Here is a 22859-nt window from a genome sequence, read left to right as displayed (position 1 = left end):
TCCTGTCTGCTTTATCATGTGTACAGGATGAAGTATGCTGCTTTGGATTATAAATTATATGCCACCCAATTTTAACTGATTTTCTGATCAGCTTGTGTGGGGTCAGTGGAGGGATCTTTGTGACAATATCTTCCTGGTACTAGAAGGCCTGGTACCTGGTACCATGTGTGATATGGAGCCCAGAGCTCAGACTCTGGGCTCACCCAGACCTGGATTCGAATCTCAGCTTCTCCACTTACCACCCGTATGATCAGGAGCAAGTTTTTTAACCTCTCGGAACTCAATATCCTCATGTGGAAATGGGAACCATAACCACCTACTTCAAAGAATCAACTGTGAGTATAAAATAAAATAGCACACAGGAGATCACTAGCACAGGGACTGGAACCCAGTCAGTAATAATTTCCTTCCCTTAGCCAATTAGAGAATTGGGAGAAGAATAGTTAGGGTGTTTCTACCTTCATGCCAGAGAAAATTTATGGCTAGCTCTTAGGAACAAAGTGGGCTACAGAATCAACTGTGGGCTTTTCACATCCGTATCAGCTCATTTGACAACCCAACTGGGAGAGGAAGGTGCAAGGAAAGGGAAGCTCTGATAGACCAAGTGGCATGCCCAAGGCTCCGCAGCTGGGTGAAAAGGTCAGAACTCAACTCCAGGTCTTCTGACTCCAAAATCTATACTCCTTCCTTGCCACCACCACAGTTCCACCTTCTCAGAACATGCTGTCTGCAGGCCATATTTCTCTGCTTTCCTTCTGTCAGCGCCACCCCATCACAGAGTCAGCATGTGGGAGAAGGTTTTGTCTGGTGGTTGAGGTGGTACTGCCAAGACCAGACATCCTGACTTCAAATTCCAGCTGCTGGAATTGGTCCACTCCTGGTTAAGGTCCACTCCCCATCACCAAAGGAGCCTGGGAAAAATTTCTGAGACTCAAGTGATTGTAAAATGCCACCAGGTGCACCTACCCCTTAATAAAGAAAGGACAGTGTGTTAGGGAAACTGTAACCTGAACTGAGCAGGTTCACAGCAACCTGAATTGGCGCCTCTGTGTCTGTGCAGCTAAGAATACACCTAGCAGGAACGTGTGGGGAATGCCTGGAGGTTAGAAGCAGGGATTCACAGAGCCACACTTTTTCTGACTGTTTCATATTTGCTCTGAGCCCACCTCCCCACACTCCCAGAAGCAGAGCCCTGTTTGTTCCAACACCGCAGAGGGGCACAGAAACAGGCCTCCCTGCCTGAGCTGTCACTTCTAGGGATGAAAGCTGGGTCCTCCCTGCTCTCCCTGGACAGATATGGGTATGTTCAGGAGGGGGTAGGGGCCAGCAGCTCTCCAGCCACTCTCAGGACATCACGGCCCTGGGCTCCCACGCCTAGCACCCTCCGCCTAGCACAATCAGCTCACTGTCTACTTCAGCAATGCTGACCTGTGCTGAGCATGCACCAGCATGGGCAGAGGATCTTCTACCAAGTAATATAATTATAAACAATATTTTCCCTCATAGAATGATTTTTCACACAATGTACCTTCTCTCTATTACTTCACTCCATCCTTTCCATGTCCTGTGTGATAATGTTGGGGACTATTGCTTGCAGATGAGGGAACTGGGGCACAAAGAGGTTCAGTGTCTCAGCAAGACAGCATGGCTTGTAAGCAGCAGGCTTGGGCCTTGGATCCAGGCCTCCCGACCAGCCACCCAGGACTCTGTGTCGTACGATATGAGACATGCTCCTGTGCAGATTTGATTTCACTACCAATTCCCACCCACCCAATATTAGGCCTGGCTCCGTTGGGGGCTCCAGGGTAACTTAGCAAAGGAAGAAGCAGGCCAGGCGCAATGGCTCACGTCTGTAATCCCAGCACTTTGGGAGGCCAAGGTGGGAGGATCGCTTGAGGACAGGAGTTTGAAACCAGCCTGGGTAGCATAGTGAAACCCTGTCTCTATAAAAATTGTTTACAATTAGCCAGGCATGATGGTGCTCATGGGTAGTTCTCACTACTGGGGAGGCTGAGGTGAGAAAATTGGTTGAGCCCAGGAGTTCAAGGTACAGTAAGCTGAGTGTGCCATTGTATTCCTGCCTGGGCAACAGAGCAAGAACCTGTTTTCTTGTTTGTTTTTTTCATTCATGAGCTATTTATCAAAATAACACATTTAGGGGAAAAATCAATACAATGTACACATCATTACTGAAAACTGTATACCATCATACAAAAAAGGATTTTATTTTGGGAAACTGTATTCTAATTTACAGCAAGTTTTACTTTCAGAAATAAAACCACCACAATCTAATTTAACCTTAAAGGCTGGCATGCTGAGCAAGGAACGTTCTTATTCTTTGTAGGAGCTCCTTCTTTACACTGTCAGGTACCAGGCCTCTGCCTTTTGGAGTGATTTCAGCCACCAAGTCATCAACAGTAACGTGTTCTAGCCCTTTTTCTTTAATTACCTCTTTACAGTGTGACTTCAATTGACCCTTCCAGCCACATTCAGTTAATTTAGCTCTTGGCAACTCTTTGAGGCATTCTCTTTCTCCAGTTTCTATCAACTTTTGGTTAATCGCTGCAGTCATCTGAGCATCTTTGTTCATCTTGCTAACCACTAACACCGTGGGCAAGGGCCATCCCTTCCCAGCAACAAAATGACCCTTGCGCAGACAGCCGTTACCTACCACAGAATCTTAGAAAACTTTCTTAATGATGCCTGCTAGCAAAGAAAGAAGTATTAATAATATAATATAGGGAACTCAGCCCTGATAATTAAACTCCAAAAACTTATGTAAGTTAGCTATTTTTTCCACATTGCAAATATCATCCATTCCAGTTCAGCTCTTGCCTATCCCCATAACAATTGACATCCCATAGTAACAATTGAGAAGGAGAGTCAGAGGGGTGTGGTGTCCGATGTCCTCCTCCATGGAGGGGAAGCATGCAAGACTCTTTTCTTCTCATGGGTTCTTGGCATCTTGACACCTTTTGGTGAGCCCTGTTACTAGCCCCAGGGAGCGCAGAAGGGCCATAGCACTCCTCCAACTTAGTGTTCAGTTCACCTGCATCAAGTTTATGTTCCCCTCCCCAAAATTAGCCGATAAAATACGACACATGAAGAAGTACAGGTAGAGGAGAGGCAAAGCTATGTCCCTATCACCAAAGGAGCCTGGGAAAAAATGTCTGAGACTAAAGTGATTGCAAAATGCCACCAGGTGCACCTACCCCTTAATAAAGAAAGGACAGTTTGTTAGGAAAACTGTAATCTTTCTTTTCCTAAATTTTTTTTTTTGAGACAGAATCTTACTCTATTGCCCAGGTGGGAGTGCAGTGGGGCCATCTCAGCTCACTGCAACCTCTGCCTCTTGGGTTCAAGCAATTATCCTGCCTCAGCCTCCTGAGTAGCTGGGATTACAGGCACCCACTACCACGCCAGGCTAATTTTTTGTATTTTTAGTAGAGACAGGGTTTTACCATGTTGGCCAGGCTGGTCTTGAACTTCTAACTTCAGGTGATCTGCCCGCCTCAGATTCCCAAAGTGCTGGGATTACAGATGTGAGCCACAGCGCCTGGCTTTTCTTAAATTTTTATTGTTCTTTTTTGAGACAGGGTCTCCCACTGTTACCCACGCTGGAGTGCGATGACACAGTCATGGTATACTGCAGCCACAACCTCCTCGGCTCAGTGATCCTCCCACTGGCACACACCACATGCCCGGCTAATTTTTTGTTTTTGTTTTTTCTGTAAAGACGAGGTCTTGCCACATTGCCTGGGCTGGTCTCGAACTCCTGGGCTCAAGCAATAAGCCCACCTCAACCTCCCAAAGTACTAGGATTTCAAGCATCTCTCACCATGCCTGGTCTGTAATCTTTCTTACCCTCTCTTGCCAGAGGGACAGCAGGTCCCAGGGGTATCACCGTGGCACAGGCTGTACACCCAGTCTGTGTTGGCGACACTCACTTTGAGAGCTCCAGCATCCACACTGCTCAAGGGAGAGTCTAGATACCACATAGGCAACCAGTGGCTGCAGGGAGGGGAGCAGTTTCCCACATACACAGCCTGCTTCCCTGATGCTGGGTGTGTGGGGAGCAGGGCTGTTGCTATATCTTAGGAGTTAATTCTTTTTTGTTTGTTTCTGAGGCAGAGTTTTACTCTTGTCGTCCAGGCTGGAGTGCAATGGCACCATCTCAGCTCACTGCAACCTCTGCCTTCCGAGTTCAGGTGATTTCCTGCCTCAGCCTCTGAAGTAGCTGGGATTACAGGTGCTCACCACCATGCCTGCCTAATTTTTATATTTTTAGCAGAGATGGGGTTTCACCATGTTGGCCAGGCTAGTCTCAAACTCCTGACCTCAGGTGATCCGCCCAACTCCCAAAGTGCTAGAATTACAGGCATGAGTCCCAAAATGCTGGGATCACTGTGCCCAGCCTTATGAGTTAATTCTTATGTCTTAGTCTCTTTGTGCTACTATGACACAGTACCTGAGACTGGGTAACTTACAAAACTCGGAAATCTATTTTCCCACAGTTCTGGAGGCTGGGAAGTACCAGATGAAGGCGCTGGAGTTCCATGTCTGTTAGGGTTGCACTCTCTGCTTCCAAGAAGGTGCTTTGCTGTTGCATTCTCCAGAGGGGACAGACACTGTGTTCACACACAGTTCACACACAGCAGAAAGTAAAAAAGGGCCTGCCTAGTTCCCTTGAGCCCTTCTATAAGGCACTATTTCGTTCATAATGGTAGAGACTTCATGACTTAATCCCTTCCCCCAAAGGCCCCACCTCTCAATACTGCTGCACAGAGCATTCAGTTTAAACATGAATCTGGAGAGGACACAAACATTCAAAGGATAGCTGCATATGACGGACGCTTTTGGGCTAAGATCATCCCACCATGAAAATGTCACCAAACAAGGGGAAGTGAAAGATTAGTATTACAAAATAACAAAAACTAATGTTACTGAAGGCTTCCTAGGCGCAGGCACTGTCCTGAGGACTTCATACCTATTAACCCATTTATTTCAGACCTCTAGGGTATCTATTTTTATTGTCCCCAGTTTACACTTGGGAAAACTGAGGATCTGAGATTATAAATAATCTGCTCCTGGGCACACAGATACTAAGAGATGGAGCCAAGATTCCCAACCTCACTGCTGCTCTCTGTGCCTTCTGCCCTTGGGCCCAGTCTCTGTTGTGCTTTGGTTTCCTAGCGCATCACAGCCTGGTGGAGTTTCATATGAAGGAACTGAGAAACAAGGACACCAACATCAAGGTTACCCTCCTTAGCAGTAACATCACCTCCTCGGTTATGATCACCATGTACGTAAGTGTCCCACCTGGCTGACCCCTCCCCTTAGGAGTTGGTTACCTTTTCATTTGACACACATGGACATCCCAGGTCAGGTACTGTGTGATTGCTGATGCATGAGCCCAGCCAGCTGGGCTGGGGGCAGCACCTACTGTAGATCCAGCCACAGGCACATGCTGGGAGCTGCTCAGTAGTAGGTCCAAGTATAGCAAATTCAGATGAGAGCAGGCAGGGCAGGCAGGCAGCAGGAATGGCACGTCCCAGCAGGTGGAGAGGACATAGGAATCAGGTCCCCGAGAGGAAACAGCACTGGGGAATCCGGGCAGTATGAGTATCAGGGATGTCAGTAGGCCCTCCTGGGCCTCAGTCACTAGCCCAGGGTGGGCTAGCCAGAGCCTGGAGAGCACCCAGTCCTGAGAAAGGGGAGCAGTTCTAGGTCAGTTACCAGAACAGAATCCGAGGCACAGGGTCAGTCAGCAAACGAGTGCAAGCCGAGGGCCAGACAAGTGGCCAGGAGGGCTTGGTGCTGGGTGATTCCTGGAACTGGGCTAATCATTCCCTTCCCAAAAAAAGACGGGCTTAGGGACTGGCGGGACCGCGCTTGCAGTGAGAGGGCAAAGAACCCCAACTGTAGGGAGCCACAGCCTGCAGGGGATAGGAAGTCAGCAGCCATGGTGCATGCTTCTTTAAAAAGCAGCTGGTTACTTATTCACAAGCTAGCAGGAGGCACTGTCAGATAATGTCACCGTCTCAGTCAGGGTCCAGTCAGGAAAACAGAGATGGTCTAAGAGAAGGAATTTAGCAGAGCGCACTCATTACAAGTGTGTTGGATGAGCTGGAAAACTGCAAGAGAGATGAGGAAGCAATGCAGAGATTACTAACAACAGGAGCAATGAGCCACTACCACCCTAGGGCTAGAGGGACAGAGCAGGGATGATACTGGAAAAGCTGGGTCCACAGGGTAGGCTGCTTGGCAGGAGCTGAACCCATGGGAACTGCAGTCCTGGAATCCCTGCCCAAAGCAGCTGCTCACCTGAGCTTGCTTCCACCGGATTAGACCTCGCTGGAACCTGCTGGTGGGGGAAACTGCAGGGGAATAGATCAATCCAGAGCAAACAGAGAAATGACCAGTGCACACATGAATGTGTGAGCAATGCCCTAAGAGTGACAGCACAGAAGACGGAGTATGACAGAGGCTAAGGATATGATGAGCAGAGATTTCAAGGCTTTCCAGGAACTACCCAGGCCAGGTTTAGGGAGAATGTGACACCTCTGGTGTGTCTGGATCACAGATTTGGGGTTGTGGGATGGTGTGAGGCTGGAGAGGCAAGTCGGGGCCAGACTCTGACAGGCCTTGAAGGACAGGTTTTTATTTTAAGAGTAGTTTGGAGGGCCACTGGGAGTTTTAAACAGGACAGTGATGAGATCAGATGTGAGTTTGGATATGTTTCTCAGGCTGGGATGTCGAACTTGAACCCTGTTAGGAGGCACTACAAGTTTCTGCTGGAAGGAGCACACTTCTTCGCTCTCAAACCCCAGCTACTAGCTGGGGTTCCTCCCGACTCACCCAAGGACACTCAGCTAGGTACAGCCATTGGGATTGCAACACAGGCCTGCAGGTGCCCACGGGGCCTGGCAGATTTGTGACTGGCTATCAATTAGCTGCGTACCTTTCATTAGATCAGCTCAAGGTTGTGCTACTTCTAGAAAGGTGTTTTCATAATCTTCTAGCCCATTGGTAGGTCCAGCAACACTGCCAAGAGTAACGAAAATGACCCACAGCCTGGGCTGCATGTTAGAATCACCTGAAGAGCTTTAAAAAATAGACACCAGCTGGGCACGGTGGCTCACGTCTGTTATCCTAGCACTTTGGGAGGCTGAGGTGAGCAGATTACTTGAGGTCAGGAGTTCGAGACCAGCCCTACCAACATGGAGAAACCCCGTCTCTACTAATAATACAAAAACTAGCCGAGCATAGTGGCAGGCACCTGCAGTCCCAGCTACTCAGGAGGCTGAGACACAAGAATCACTTGAACCTGGGAGGCAGAGGTTGCAGTGAGCTGAGACTGCGCCATTGCACTCCAGCCTTGGCAACAAGAAAGTCCATCCAAAACTAAACTAAACTAAACTGACTCCAAACACCGCCCCCCCAACACACACACACACACACACACACAACCCCAGGGCTGTACAGTGCTACCCTGCTGGGCACCCTCCCTGATCCCCAACTCAACACCCTCAGTCTCTGCTGGCTGGGCTGTGCCTTGCACCCAGCATGAAGACTTTCCTCACTGAAAATCTCATGATTTTTTGCTTTTGTCTTGGGTACTTAGTACCTAGGGGGTACCATAGCCCTTTGGAAAGCACCCTGCTAGGCGGATCATTTCATGCTCCCCCTTATCTTTGTCTCATTCCAAGGTGGTGCCTGAATCTTTAAACAGGTTGGTAATCTGAGAGGCAAAGCCAAGAGGGAGGATTAAGAGAGAACTGGATGCTGTTTTCACTCTGAGCCTCGTAGGCTGAAATCAGAATGAACCAAACCCTGTGGTTCAAGTTCATAGCAGCATGTAGGAAAGCTGGGACTTACACCTAGTTGCTGTGTGACTCCACAGCCACCTTTCCTGGTTAGGTAACTCGTCCAAAGCCACACAGCTGGAAAGACAAAAGCTGGGTTCCACGCAGCTCTGTCTGTGCTTCATGATCTGTTTTCTTGTTGTTGCTGGTTCCACCCACACATTCAAACCTAGCCTAAAACAAAGTAGTTCTTACACAAAATTCTTTGAAAATAAATGTCCTAAAAGAGGTTTCTACTTCTGGGTAATTGGATCTGCAAGTGAAGGTTTCCTCCAGCTGGGAATCCAAGAATGAGGAACAGTTTTTCCAGATATGAAAATCCAAGAGTGACTTTTTTGCTGCAGCGTCCACTTGTTCACTCTAAAAAACTAACGACTACTTTCTTGGTCATATTCAAAGCTGTAGGTGTGGGGCAGATGGGCTGGTGAGGGTGACACAAAGGACTGTGGTAAGGAACCAACCCCCTGGTGCTTGACAGCCAACCAGTGCCACCAGCAGAGCCCCATCAGAGCCAAAGCGGAAGTACAGGCAGTAAGTGCTGCAGTCATTTACTTTCCCTTTCCCCTTTTCTTGCAGCCCTAAGCAGCAGTGGCAGGGGAAAGGAATCATAGCCCATGCCACCCCACAGTGCCAGATAAACCAGGTGAAATTCAAGTTGCGGTCTTCCAGTCGAGTTTGGAAAAAAGACTCGACTACCATTGTTGGGAATTTCTGCACCGCTCTTTTGCCTGTCCATGACAGGTAAGGCCCAGCATCCACCTCTGCCCCAGACACACACACACATCAAGGACCAGTCCTGGCCATAGACGTGCTGCCTGTTGAGGTTCAATCCCGTGATGGTGATTATCATCTTAGAAGCAGAGGTGATAAAGTTTCCAGAACCTCCTGTGGGACCATCTTGGGTTGGGGAAACTCCATCGTATTTATTCTACATATTTGGTTTCTATGTAAGATTTTATTAGAACAAAGTTTTCTCATTGCATATTTTCTCCTCCATGTCCTCCACTCCAAATGTGTCATGGGTCACATTCATGGGTGTGGATCCAGAATCCACATCCCCTTTCCCTTCCTCTAAAGGCATTTATGTCATCAGCCTTACCACCCCTGGGCACTTGGACCACAGGAACTGGCTTTTTTTTTTTTTTTCTTTTTTTGAAACGGAGTTTCGCTCTTGTTACCCAGGCGGGAGTGCAATGGCGCTATCTCGGCTCACCGCAACATCCGCCTCCTGGGTTCAGGCAATTCTCCTGCCTCAGCCTCCTGAGTAGCTGGGACTACAGGCACGCACCACCATGCCCAGCTAATTTTTGTATTTTTAGTAGAGACGGGGTTTCACCATGTTGACTAGGATGGTCTCGATCTCTTGATCTCGTGATCCACCCGCCTCGGCCTCCCAAAGTGCTGGGATTACAGGCGTGAGCCACCGCGCCCGGCCAGGAACTGGCTTTTAATTGTAGGTGGTTACAGACTTCTTTCACCAGACATCATGGGAACTCAAAAGCCACAAATGCCAAGCCCTGTCTCCTGACCAACCAAGAACCTGCTCTCTTATTGCTCTTCTCTTACAGTAAAAACACGGTCTGCTTACCTGAACCAGTGAACTTACAAGCAAGTGTGACTGTTTCTCATAATCTGAAGATAGCCTGTGTATAGTTTAATGTGGGCAAGACACATGTCCCTGCATTTTTTCTCTGAGGGAGCTGTGCTGAGGGACGTGTGCGTGCAGCTTATTGTAGACCATTACTACTAAGGAGAAGGACAAAGCTCTTTCTTATTTTCCCCATAATTAGCTATCCTGGAGGGGAGGAAGAACTCATTGACAGAACTTGTTTCCATTGCTGATCTTCTGTGCATACCCATTTGAGTGTTCCTATGCACACTTAACTGCAGTTGCTTCATCTCCCTGGGCATCTGTACTTAGGACTCAATAGAAACATTTATAGAATAAAGAATTTTTAAAAAATAAAACTTCATGGAGTACCTGAAACATTTAATTATTTTACTTGAATCGAATTCTGTTACCTACAAAAAGTTGCAATTTATACTCTGTGGGATTGGAGAAAACAGTATTGCATTATCCCTATTAAAATAGCAACTGAAAGAAGTATTTGGAACAAGAGAGGGGATGAAGGGTGGGGAGGAAGACTGCACCATTTACCAACCCTGACCATTACCTCCTCTGGCTATCTGGAAGGTTTGAGAGATCAGAGAGATCTTGCGGAATACAGATAGATTTCCTCAGGATTAGTGTTTCCCTAACTTAGATATTTGTAAATAAACTTATATCAGCCACATCCCAGCAAAAAACGGATGGTACGCTTGGTCTGGGTTATTTGAGAAGAATTTAACAAAAGGACTATTTGCAATAGTATTTTGTGGGGAAACTACAGGGATAATGCAGTTCCCTGAAGCTAGTGGCAGTAGAAGCTGCTACTACCCTAGCCCTGAAGAGGCCAGAGAAGGAGGGGAAGCACCAGGGGCTGCACACCTGCAGCAGAGGGTCACAGCCAGCCAGCAGCAACCCCACAGGGAGGGAGCAGGAGCACAGATTCTGACTCCACTCTTCCTCCTCCCCCACATTCCTGCTAGTGCTCCCCATTAAGGACCCCCAACAGAAGCCAGAGGGCAAATAACACATTGACATGGCATCAACAGGCCCAGGGCATAGAGCAGGACAGAGAAGGGTGGAGAGAGGATGGGAGGTGGGTGGAGAGAGGATGGGAGGTGGGTGGAGAACTAATAGATACGGCACAAGCCTTCACCGCCTTCACAAATCCAGTTTCCCCCTGGATTCTTTAATATTTTAAATTCACTTTTTAAAAAACATAAATAAATGTGCTTTAAAAGGAAACTGCTGACTTGCTGATTCACTCTCCACAATAAAGACCGGGAGAATGATGTAAGCAATAGGCCAAATCAGCCAGGGCACCAGGAGACAGAGTTTCAGCCTTCGTCCAGGCCTTGGAAATGCAACCAAAAGGACAGGTGAGGCTCACAAAGATGCTTAGCTGTCTGCATGAGCGCAGTCATGTCTAAACAATGCACATGTTCCCTACTAGGTAGCCTTGCAATTTTCTATTTTCCCTTAAACCAAAAACACTTCTTTCCTTTACTCCTCTTTACTCAACCGAGGTTCCTCCCTAGCTGTATTACCTAGCTCTTATCCTGAGCTATATTACGCTGCGCTTCCATTTGCCATCCTGGGAGACACTGCTTAGACGTTGCTTTTTTTTCCCAAATGTGTATTACATTTCTGTGATGAAAATCATATTGTGGGCCAGGCACGGTGGCTCATGCCTGTAATACCAGCCCTTCGGGAGGCCAAGGCACTTGAGGTCAGGAGTTGAAGACCAGTCTGGCCAACATGGTGAAACCCTGTCTCTACTAAAAATACAAAAATACAAAAAGAAAAAAAAAATTAGCTGGAAATTAGCCAGGTGTGGTGGCACACACCTGTAATCCCAGCTACTCGGGAGGCTGGGGCAGGAGAATTGCCTGAACCCAGGAGGCAGAGGTTGCGGTGAGCCGAGATCGCGCCATTGCACTCCAGCCTGGGTAACAAGAGCGAAACTCCGTCTCAAAAAAAACAAAAACAAAAACAAAAAAAAAAAAGGAAGAAAATTATACTCTGTGATGCTGATGCTAACTGGTGTTAAACTGACCCAATTTGTTTTTCAGCGGCCTCACACTCTCCATTCTGCTTTTGACCATAACCCTGTGTTTCTTTGCTAATATTTTCTTATTTTTAAACACTGTTAGACTCTGTCACATGTTATTTTGCTCCCAGTCAGAAACTTTGGATTATTACCTTACATGGAAAAGCCAGTTTCTCTATTCATAAATTAATCCTAGAAACTAATACAATGAGACCATTATCATGTTTAACATTCCAACTAGATACTATGGTCTGATGCAGGCTCAAAACCCTGGGCCTGTTTTTTCCTGATTTTTTTTTCCTTTCATATTCAGGAGGCAACATTTTTTCTTTATTAAAAAGGAAAAATTTACAAGTATGTGAGAGTTGTTAAAAACGTTTCAACACTGAGTGGAGACTTTTTAAAATATATAATCAGTGGATGGAAAGAATATAAAACATGTATAACTGTCTATGAGATGGAATGTTGTTTAATGCTGGGTCCATGTGGTACCTAAAATCATCCGGGTCCACACTTTGGGAAACACAGCTTTAAGTGGTGGCGGATGTCTGTGGGGTTAGGAAAAAGGCAGAGCTAACACGGAACTCTGCTCCATGGCAGAGCAAAAGCAGAGCTTGGGTCTCCCTTCCACACCCACTTTGCTCACTCTGCTGCAGTCTTTTCATGAACAGAGACTATTACAGAACTAATTCAGTTCAACAGGCAGATTCACCACCAAATGCAAGATACACTGCCGAAAGATACAGAGCCATGTGACCTTGGCATAGCCATGCAACAAAACATCCAACATCGCACAGCTTTTTACTATGTTCCAGGCACTGTTCTGAGTGTTTCAGATGCATTAACATATTTTATCCTCTCAGCGAGCCTATGAAATACATGCTATTATTATCCCACTTTACAGATAGAGCAACCAAGAGGCTGAGGAACTTTCAAGACCACAGGTCTAGTAAGTAAAGGAGCCTTCAAATGCCAGCTCCAGCCCCAGAGCCAGGTGATTCATCACCACTCTAGCCAGACTCAGAAACACAACAGAGAAGTTTTGCCTATAGGACCACAATGCAGCCCTGTGGGACTGGCTACATAATTTGCAGGATTCAATGCAAAACAAAAATACAGGCTCCTCGGCCGGGATTGGTAGCTCAAGCCTGTAATCCCAGCACTTTGGGAAGCCGAGGCAGGTGGATCATGAGGTCAAGAGATCGAGACCATCCTGGTCAACACGGTGAAACCTGTCTCTACTAAAAATACAAAAAATTAGCTGGGCGTGGTGGCGCGTGCCTGTAATCCCAGCTACTCAGGAGGCTGAGGCAGGAGAATTGCCTGAACCCAGGAGGTGGAGGTTGCAGTGAGCCGAGATCATGCCATTGCACTCCAGCCTGGGTAACAAGAGCAAAACCCCATCTCAAAAAAAAAAAAAAAAAAATACAGACTCCTAATTCAAAAAGTTGAGAATTTCAAGATGGTGACAGCAGAGCATGAAACCAAGTGTTGTACTTCAAGTACCTAGCATACAGTAGGTTGGCAAATATTTGTTAGAAAATGAATAAATAAGTGGTCCTGGACAGTATTTTCACAACTAAGGCTTAATCATTGGCAGAATTCACCAGTGAAGCCATCTCAGCATTGGCTTTTCTTTCATTTTTCAGTAATTTAGTGTCTTCACTTGTTGCAGATGTATTCAGATTTTTTCCTCTTGAGTCAATTTCAGTAACTTGTACCTTTCTAGGAATTGTCCATTTTAGTTAAGTTATCTAGTTTGTTGGTGCATAATTGTTTGTGATATTCTCTTATAATTCTTTTTATTTCTATAAGGTCAGTAATGATGTCTCCTCTCTTATTCCTGATTTTAATAATTTAAGTCTTCTCTCTTTTTTTTCTTGGTAAGTCTAGCTAAAGATTTGACAATTTCATTGATCTTTGCAAAGAACCAACTTTGTTTTTCTATTCTGTAGTGTGATAGTTGCTACTCTAATCTTTATTGTCTTTCTCGATCAGATATGATTCCACATCATTTTTAAAAACAGCAAAAGCCACAAATCTGCTCTGTCAACTTTCCTCAAGGCAGTGGATCTTTCATCACCTACTGCCCAAAAAGGATAGAGCCAGAGGGTCACAGGCAATTCTTGGAAAAAATTACATTGATTAACATATCAAAATGATATTCTTCTGCATACGTATAACTTCTCTTTACTCCTGGATTACAAAGATCTATTTCAGAGACAATTTGGAATTTTCCTTAACAGTATCCTCAACAGAATCTACAGTATAGAATATACTCATTTTCTCACTCAGATCGTGAGACCTCAATGGTTATTTAACAGATATCCTCCCTTGGAATTCCTAAAGGAACACCATTGTCTTAAAAATCATATTCCTCAGGTCAGAAGGCTAGAGTGCTCTGGTACATTCCTCAACCCCTGGGCGAGTGAACGTTACCACCTGCGCTCCATCTCCTGTCAGATCAGCTGTGGCGTTAGATTCTAGGAGTGTGATCTGTTCGTGCAAGGGACTCAGGTTGTGTGCTCCTTATGAGAATCTAACTAATGCCTGATGATCTGAGGTAAAACAGTTTCATCCTGAAACCATCCCCCTCACCACCTCTCCCATAACCGCACCAGTCCATGGAAAAATTATCTTCCACAAAACCATTCCTGGTGCCAAAAACATTGGAGGCCACTGCTCTGGTAGATGCTTAGTCATTTTGAGGTGTCTTTTTTTTTTTTTAGGTAAACAGAAAGTAGGATTTATTGTTGGGCATTAGGAAGGACAGCATAGTGGAAGCCCTCATGAGTGCAGAGCCCACCACTTGTACAGAGAGCCACCACTGGGGATGTACTTGACCCTGCAGCCGTCTGGAATGAGCCGTTTCTCAGCCACCATGTCTTAAAATTCATCCGCATTGAACTTGGTAACGCCCCACTTCGAGATGTGGATCTTCTGGTGGAACTTGACCTTGGCCTTGCCTAGGGCCTCAGTCACATGCTCCTTGTTCTGCAGCTTGGTGTGGATGGACATGATGACTTGGTCAATGTGAACCCTGGCCACAGTGCCCTGGGGCTTTCCAAAGGCACCTTACATGCCTGTTTGGAGTCTGCCAGCCCCAGCACAGGACATCTTGTTGATGTGGATGACGGGGAAGGGGTGGAGCTGCACTCAGATATGAAAGCCATCTTTGCCACAACTTTTTATCATGTACTTATTGGCCCAAATTTGGGCAGCCCCCAGGGCTTCAGAGGAGAGCACTTCATATTCATCTGACACCATGTGGCCACAGAGTGGAAACTCATCCACTTTTACCTTTTTCCACCCCAGGTCAAAGATGCGAATCTTAGCATCAGGAATACCTCGGAAGAAGCAAGGCTTTGAGTTGTTCTTACAATACTGGTACCACCAGGTCAGGCAGCGGCCCATGGTGACACCAGGATCTTCAGTAGCACCCCAGAGGGAGAGAGCTTGATGTGTCTTTTGAGCTTAAGAGTCATCCCTTTCTCTAAGAACTGACCGCCCAAATTGTACTGCATGACCCTGTCCTCAGACCCACCTGAATGGACCAGAAGTGGACACCTGACTTATTCTGGACAAGCTAGATTACCTTCCTGAAAGTCTAAAATCATACTAAGAGGCAGCCGTGCTTTTCTTCTGGTAGTTGGAATTGTTCCATATGAACTCAGGAGCTGAGGGCGAACATATTCCACCATGAGAACAGAGAAACAGGGAAGACTGCTCTGTTAGAGAACAGAAACATGCTGTAGTTCTCCTAAGAGAAACAGAAATAGAAGACGGTGACTGGGTCCCTGATGGCTTTCTGATCTAGTCCCATATTAAAATCTACTGACATTCCTGACGTTGGATTCCATAAGGCCCCCTGTGTCCTTATGATAAGTTCTCCTTTGCTTCGTCATCATTATCAACATCATCAACATTATCAACAAAAAAGATAACACTTCCCGAGCATTTAGTATGTGCCAGGTAAACTTTCAATTACCTTGCACAACTTACCTTATTTAATCCTCCCAATAAGTCCATGTATTACTTTGTTTTACATATGAGGAAACAGGGACAAGGAAATTAAGTAACCTGCCCACTACAGTTAGCAGTAGATAAAATCAGGATTCACACCAAGGCCATCTGACTTCAGAATCTGAGCTCTAATCACCATGTTATACAGTTCAGCCTGCTCACGTCAGTTTCTAGCACTTGCAATCAAGATGTATTAGCTAAATAGGGCTCCTCAGTCTGGCCCTACTCTGCCTAACTCAAATTATCTGCCATTTTCCCCCGTGTGCTTAAGCCAGTCTAAAACATACTGTGGTCAATGTCACCTCCATGCCTTTGCTCCTGCTCCTTCCCATCCCCCCAACTTTTATATTCTACCCATAATTCAGGGCCCACTCCCAGTTCTATCTCCTCCAGGGGACCTGGTCACCCCTATGTCCTATCGGTCAGTATCTGTGCTGCCTTGCAATGGTGGTTAATAGCTTACTGCATGTATGTCAGGCTTCTATGATGAGACTGTAAAGTGTTTAAAAGCAGGGGCTATGTTTTCTTTTTCTCTGTGTGCCCAAAACACTGTACTTCGTTGTAAGCATGCAATAAAAGCTCCTTGAATTGAATTAAAGAGAGTAATCTTAGTGGCATGGACAAAGGCAGGGAGAGAAGGTTAGGTACAGAGAGGTTTAACTTCAAAGGAGGGCTTAATGTCTTTTCATAAATGTCAAAAATAGCCTTTATGTACTCATCTTGTTTTAAAATTTTATGTGTCAATACTACACTTTAAAAGCCTTAAATCTGTAGGAAAAAGAATATTATGTTGAAACATACATCTTCTGTAATTGCTGAATTCTCACCCAGCCCTTGATCTCTTTGCTGAGTGGTCCCAAGTTTGACACTCTGAAAGTGGCATACACTGCTCCCCATGGCCTCAAACACATCTCTGATCTCACACTTGGGCATACCCCAATCCCTGGGATGACCATCACAACTCCCCCCTGCCTCACCATCTCAGAGGCGGTAGGTTTCTTCTTCTTAAGAAAAGCATGGGGGTGATGAGAGTATCCCAGTGCCTGAGTCCTCCTATGCCTTAGGAAGTCCTTGGAATCCTCTCTGATCCTTAACATTCACCCTCATCTATTGAAACAACTGTTTGCATTATGTGTCTACTTAGTGTCCTGACAATAGTCTAAATTCAATCCATCCAAAAGCAAATCAACATCCTCCCCAAAGTTGTTCCTCCTTTTTTTTTTTTAAGGTAACAGCTGCCACTATAATCCAATCATCCAGGCTTGAAGCCTGAGTCATCTTTGACTCAGAACATCACAGTGCTAAAAAAATTTTTTAAGCTATTTGCCTCCTTCCCCCCAATATATAATTTATACTCACACTCTGTCTCTCAATTTCTTAAAATGTGTCTGAGATCTGTCCCTTCCTGTCTATTCACCCGATAAGGCTCTGGATTTTGGCACCACCCCCTGAACTACTCTCTTTTCCTGCTGGTTTGAATAGAGAGAGAAGCAAAAGAAAACTGGAAAGTGTAACTAGAAGTCTCTAAAATCCCAAATGTTAGCCTTACCCTTGCCAAAAGGGACACATGAATTGTCCTACTAGCAGCTAATAGCTGAGTTTAACCAACATTTAAGAATTACCAACTAAATGTCATACATGTGGCCCTGTGTGAGGTGCTGGGCCACAGCAGTAAGACTTCCATAGCCCTCAGGTGCCTAGCCAGGGATGAGAGCTCTGCGAGTGTCCTGAAGGGGACTGATCAATGCTGAGGGCGAGGTGAAGGTCAGGAGACTGTGGGTAGGCAGAGGACATGTGTACTGGGTTTGAGGGATGATAAGATTTCAGGCCTGAGGGCCGAGGGGTGGAGGGCAATTCCAGGCTATTAAGCAAAGGCTCGGTTTACAGGCTGAACTAATCCGATTTGTGTGCTGTGTCCTGGGCTCCCCCATGGAAGTCACACGATCATGTGACAGTTGGTGATCATGTGTTGGATAAGGGCACTTTCAGGAAGGGTGATATCAGAGAAGTGAACCAACATTCTGAATGTGACATACACTGCTCCCCACAGTCTCATAATTGCCAGGTAAATTTCTGAGCAGGCGCCACCTATCAGTGCATGAATTCAGTGACAGTGATCAGAAGTGAAACTGCTGACAGCATTGCTTTCACTTCTACCTTAAGGTTTGTGTGGGTGTGTACAGGATACCAGGGTATCAAGAATAGAAAGAGAAGAGGCGCCGAACTTTGGAGATGAACTCAATTTCCCTCTCCAGGCAATTCTTTCCAGGGTCTCTCACCGTTTTTTTGCCTCTGCTTTCATTGCCATCACCTGGTCCTGGGCCTGGGCATCTCACAGACCCACGGACCACTTCAGTGTCCTCAACTGGACTCTTGGCTTTGTTCTCTCAAGTCCTCTGGAACATAAATATTTATGAAACAGCTACATTCTGCCAGGTGCCCGTATGCAGGCACTGCTTTGAGTGCACCATTTCCCTGCTGGCTTCACTTTGTCTTTTGACTAGAGCTCAGATTCCATAGCTGGTCACCAAGACTCTTTTCTTCCACCTGGACTGCTTCTGCCTTTCCAAACTTGTCTTGCAAGGCACAGCTCAAAGGCAACGTCTCCATGAACCCTTCCTGATCTCAGCACATCTGAGATCTAGGAAGTAACATTTGCTGAACTTCTGGAGCTCAGGTAGTGGTTTCAACCATTCATGTCATGCTTTCCACAGCTGACTGGCAGAGTGTTTATCTGTGTAGGTGTCAGGTGTCCAGTTTCACTTTCAACCATGTATGAGCCACAAGACACCTATTTACACAAGAGACTGAGGAATCTTCTGGGAAAAGATTAATCGTCAGAGGAGTCAGGTCCAGGGAGCTTGACTCAGTAAGGCCTTGGTGAGGAAGGAAGGGAGCCTATTATTCATATGTCTCCTTTCTAGATCTTGAGCTCTTTGAGGGCAGAGAATAAGAATGAGTCACATGAAGTACGTAGTCTCCAGTATGGGGTTTGACAGCAGTGGATATTCAGTAAGTATTCATGAGATAAAAGAACATTTGCTGTCTTCTTGTTAGAGCAAATATGACTGACTGCCTATCAGACTTTATTGCTGAACATATTAAGTTATAACCTACAGATTTTCTTTACACATGTGTAGACCTCTAGTGTGGAGTTAATATAAGAGGTCCACAAATCCACGTCATGTCAAGCATCCCTGCAGACTATATAAAACAAAATGCTTTATACATATATGTAATGCTATTTTTCAAATATATAAAAAGTCTTGTGGTTAATTTTTAAAACCTACATATTTATCTAAAAATATTATTGTAATCCAAATGTTTTATGCCTTACATAAACCATTAGATAATAAAATCACAACTTCTACAATGTAAAGTCTGATTCTTTGGTGGGGAAAAGGGATTAAAAGAGGTCCTCATCTTGAGAAACCACTGTTATATGTAATAGGTGTGTAATGACAGCCCAGCCTTGGAGATGCTCCAGGCTGGGGAGTGGCACCACATCCAGGTAATGTTGAATCTCAATTTACAGTATACGGTGTACTTTTTTTTTGAGATGGAGTCTTGCTCTGTTGCCCAGACTGGAGTGCAACAGCACGATCTCAGCTCACTGCAACCTCTGGCTCGCAGGTTGTTCAAGCAATTCTCCTGCCTCAGCCTCTCAAGTAGCTGGGATTATAGGCACCTGCCACAGCACCCAGCTAAATTTTGTATTTTTTTGGTAGAGATGGGTTTCATCATGTTGGTCAGGCTGGTCTCGAATTCCTGACTTCAAGTGATCCACCCGCCTCAGTCTCCCAAAGAGCTAGGATGACATATGCCATTAGATATTAAAAGCACAATGTTTGTTGTACCACCACGCCTGGCCCAGTGTATTTTTTGTTTGTTTATTGCTTCAGTTACTCTCCACAATGGTCCTCTAGGGTTGACAAGAAAGCTATTGAATCTCTCAAGATTGACAAACACCTTCTATTGTGAAATGTACATGGAAAAGACAGAATAAATATGCAATATAATTTTAGAGAAATGAGAAAAGAATGTAAGAGCCATATGGCACACAAGGAAAAGTTCTACCAAGCACATAATTGGAATCTTAAAAGGAGAAGAAAGAGAAAATAGGGTTCTTGAAAGTGCAAGCAGGGCAATAGGACAGAGTGACGGTGAGGTGAGGTAGGTATCTTGGCTGGGCCTAAGAACCCACTTGAGCTGAGAACTGAATGAGCAGAAGCAGCCAGCCAAGAGAAGGTATGAAAGAGCATTCTAGCCAGGCGCGGTGGCTCAAGCCTGTAATCCCAGCACTTTGGGAGGCCGAGGTGGGTGGATCACGAGGTCAAGAGATCAAGACCATCCTGGTCAACATGGTGAAACCCCGTCTCTACTAAAAATACAAAAAATTAGCTGGGCATGGTGGCGCGTGCCTGTAATCCCAGCTACTCAGGAGGCTGAGGCAGGAGAATTGCCTGAACCCAGGAGGCGGAGGTTGCGGTGAGCCGAGATTGTGCCATTGCACTCCAGCCTGGGTAACAAGAGCGAAACTCCATCTCAAAAAAGAAAAAAAGAAAGAGCATTCTAGATGAAAGAACAACTGCAAAGACTCTAATATAGAAAGGAGCTAGGTATGCCTGACAAACAGCAAAAATCTAGCATGGCGGGAGCACCATGAATGTGAATAAGAACAGAATGAAATGTAGTGGGAGGAACAGGCAGGTGAGACCCTGTGGTCATAAGTGGCTAGAGGAGTAGTACTCATCAAATATTCCATTTGTTTTCCCACATTTCCCAGCCCCTTTAATCCACAAAGCCCAAGTTGATTGTTAGGTGGGTCCATGTGATTATTTCTAGCCAGTGGACTATGAGCAGAAGTGACTTGCATCACTTCTGGGCCATAGCACAGAAGAGCTAGCAAAGGACTACCAAGTCCTGTTCCTTCGGTGTGGATAGTTAAAAATTAACCATCAGGCTCTGTCTTCTATTCCTTCCATCAGATGACAGAATCCGATGATCAGTTGGCTGAATCACTGAGTTGCATATGAAGAACAGTTGCCATTATGAGGCACAGAGACTCTTAATAGACTTTGAGTAAGAGAGAAATAAAACTTTATGGTTTTAAGTAATAATAAGTAAATCTTGTCTAATATCACATAGGTAAGAAGTCTGGATTTTATTCTAAGTGGGATAGGAAATCATTTCAAATTTTGAGCTAAGAGTGATAAGATCTTGTACATGTTTAAATGACCTCTTTACTGTGTGTAAGTTACGAGAACTGGAGGAGTCAAGAGACCAGTTATAAGTCCATTTAAGTTAATTTAGAATAAAGTAGTGGTGGCTCGAAATTAGTAGTGGCAGTAGGGATGGTGAGTTGAATTCAGAATATACAGGCATGCACAATATCATGACATTTTGGTAAACAATAAACCAAGTATGATGGTCCCAGAAGATTATAATGGAGTTGAAGAACAAAGTTCGAAGACTACCAGATATCAAAACTTATTATAAAGCTAAAATAATTACAACCAGATAGTACTGCCAAAGGATAGAAAAACAGAACAAGCAAACAATAGAAAACTCAGAAATAGACTTATCTCTATAGGAACATTTGATTTGTCACAAAGGATAAGCTGAACACTAGTAGGGGTAGGATAATCATTTCAATAAGGAGTGCTCAGTCAGTTGGATACCCACATGGAAAATAATGAAACTTGGCCGTTTGTCATATATACAAAAACTAAATCCAGGTTGACTGTAGGTCTCACTTTGAAATGTAAAACAATAAGAAATCTAGAAGATAAGTGGGAGAATATCTTTAGGAAAGGAAAAGATTTCTTAAACATGACACAGAAAGCACTAATAAGAAATGGAAAGATTGATAAACTACTACATTGAAATTAAAAACGATTTTCATCAAAATATACCATTTAGAGAAAAACAATTCACAAAACTAGAAGAATATAAATATATATCTCTATGTAAAAATATATATATATATAAAATCTCTCTCATATATAAATATATAGAATCTTAATAAGTAACAGAAGGACTTTTAACCTGATTATTTGAATAATTCCTTTAAGTCAATAACAAAAATCATACTGGCCGGGCACAGTGGCTCACGCCTGTAATCCCAGCACTTTGGGAGGCTGAGGTAGGTGGATTACTTGAGGCCAGGAGTTCAAGACCAGCCTGGCCAATAGAGTGAAACCGCATCTCTGCTAAAAATACAAAAATTAGCTGGGTGTGGTGGTGTGCACCTGTAATCCCAGCTACTTGGGTAGCTGAGGCATAAGAATCACTTGAACATAGAAGGCAGAGGTTACAGTGAGCTGACATTGCACCCCTGCACTCCAGCCTTGGCAACAGAGCCAGACCCTGTCTAAAAAAAAAGAAAAGAAAGAATATACAAATAAGTAAAGAAATGGACAAGAAACAAGAATAGATACTTCACAATAGAAGATATCCATATGGCCAAAAATAATAATAATAATGAAGAAGAAGAAAAGAAAGAAAGGGTACTCAACCCACCAGGAAAATAAAAATGCTGCTAAACATGCCCAAATAACTAAAATAATAATAATAAAAGACAATGCCAACTATTGCTGAGAATGAGAAGCAACTGGAACTCTCATAGAGTGCTAGTGGAAATGTAAACTGGTATAATCACTTAGAAAAATTGGTGTACTTACATACCCAGTGCCTGAGTAATTCCATTCCTAGGTACACATCCAAGAAATGTACACATATGTATACCAAAAGACACGGACAACAATGTTCATAGCAGCACTGTTTGTAATCGTCCCAAGCTGGAAACTATCCAAATGTCCATCAATTGTAAATTGGATAAATAAATTGTGGCATATTCATACAACAGAGCACACAACAACAAAAATGAAACAACTATTGAGAGGGAGAGATGCCCAAGGATTCCCAGCTGTTCCAGCCCTCAGCTGTTTGAGTCTTCCCAGACAGGTGAGTGAAGAAGCCTCAGAGATGAATCCAGCCTGAGCCACTATCTGACTGAAACCGCATGAGAAACCCTGAGTGAGGACTGCCTAGCTGAGCCCAGTCAGGTCCCACATTCATGAGCACAACAAATTAATGGGACTATTTTAAGTCACTATTTTAGGGATCAGTATTATACAGAGAAAACTGAAATATATGTTGAAGTATTTAGGGAAAAAGAAAAATAGAATATGTTAAATTTATAAACCTACTTTAAGATGTTTAAGAAAACCTAATTAACTAAGTTTGTAAAAGTCCCTCTAAAAACTATTGTTTAGTACTAGGTTCATCAATAGAAAAAAGAGATTTGTAAGTT

General features: G+C 44.6%; 1 protein-coding gene and 2 pseudogenes across 5 annotated transcripts in view; 1 reads left to right on the top strand and 2 right to left on the bottom strand.

Moving 5' to 3' along the window:
• PLA1A (phospholipase A1 member A) overlaps positions 1-18917 on the top strand; it is a 46186-nt gene extending 27269 nt beyond the window's left edge. The window contains exons 9-12 of one of the 5 annotated variants that reach the window (XR_013527612.1): positions 255-335; positions 5194-5306; positions 8442-8606; positions 9434-9833. Coding sequence is in view for 2 of the 5 variants with exons in the window: in XM_008982393.5 (XP_008980641.1) it covers positions 255-335; positions 5194-5302; positions 8442-8606; positions 9434-9518 (440 nt within the window). In the remaining 3 variants the exon portion in view is untranslated. Of the gene's footprint in view, positions 1-254; positions 336-5193; positions 5307-8441; positions 8607-9433; positions 9834-14836 lie in introns of those variants that run through there. The other 4 variants (XM_008982393.5, XR_013527614.1, XR_013527613.1 and 1 more) reach the window with 4 other exon arrangements.
• Positions 2300-2599, bottom strand: LOC103788381 (transcription and mRNA export factor ENY2 pseudogene; annotated as a pseudogene).
• Positions 14203-14935, bottom strand: LOC144579602 (large ribosomal subunit protein uL16-like; annotated as a pseudogene).
• Positions 18918-22859: the final 3942 nt, after the last annotated feature.

The sequence above is a fragment of the Callithrix jacchus genome, chromosome 15 (genome assembly GCF_049354715.1).
Source record: "Callithrix jacchus isolate 240 chromosome 15, calJac240_pri, whole genome shotgun sequence".
Classification (NCBI taxonomy): domain Eukaryota; kingdom Metazoa; phylum Chordata; class Mammalia; order Primates; family Cebidae; genus Callithrix; species Callithrix jacchus.
This window is presented reverse-complemented; position numbering and strand designations above follow the sequence as displayed.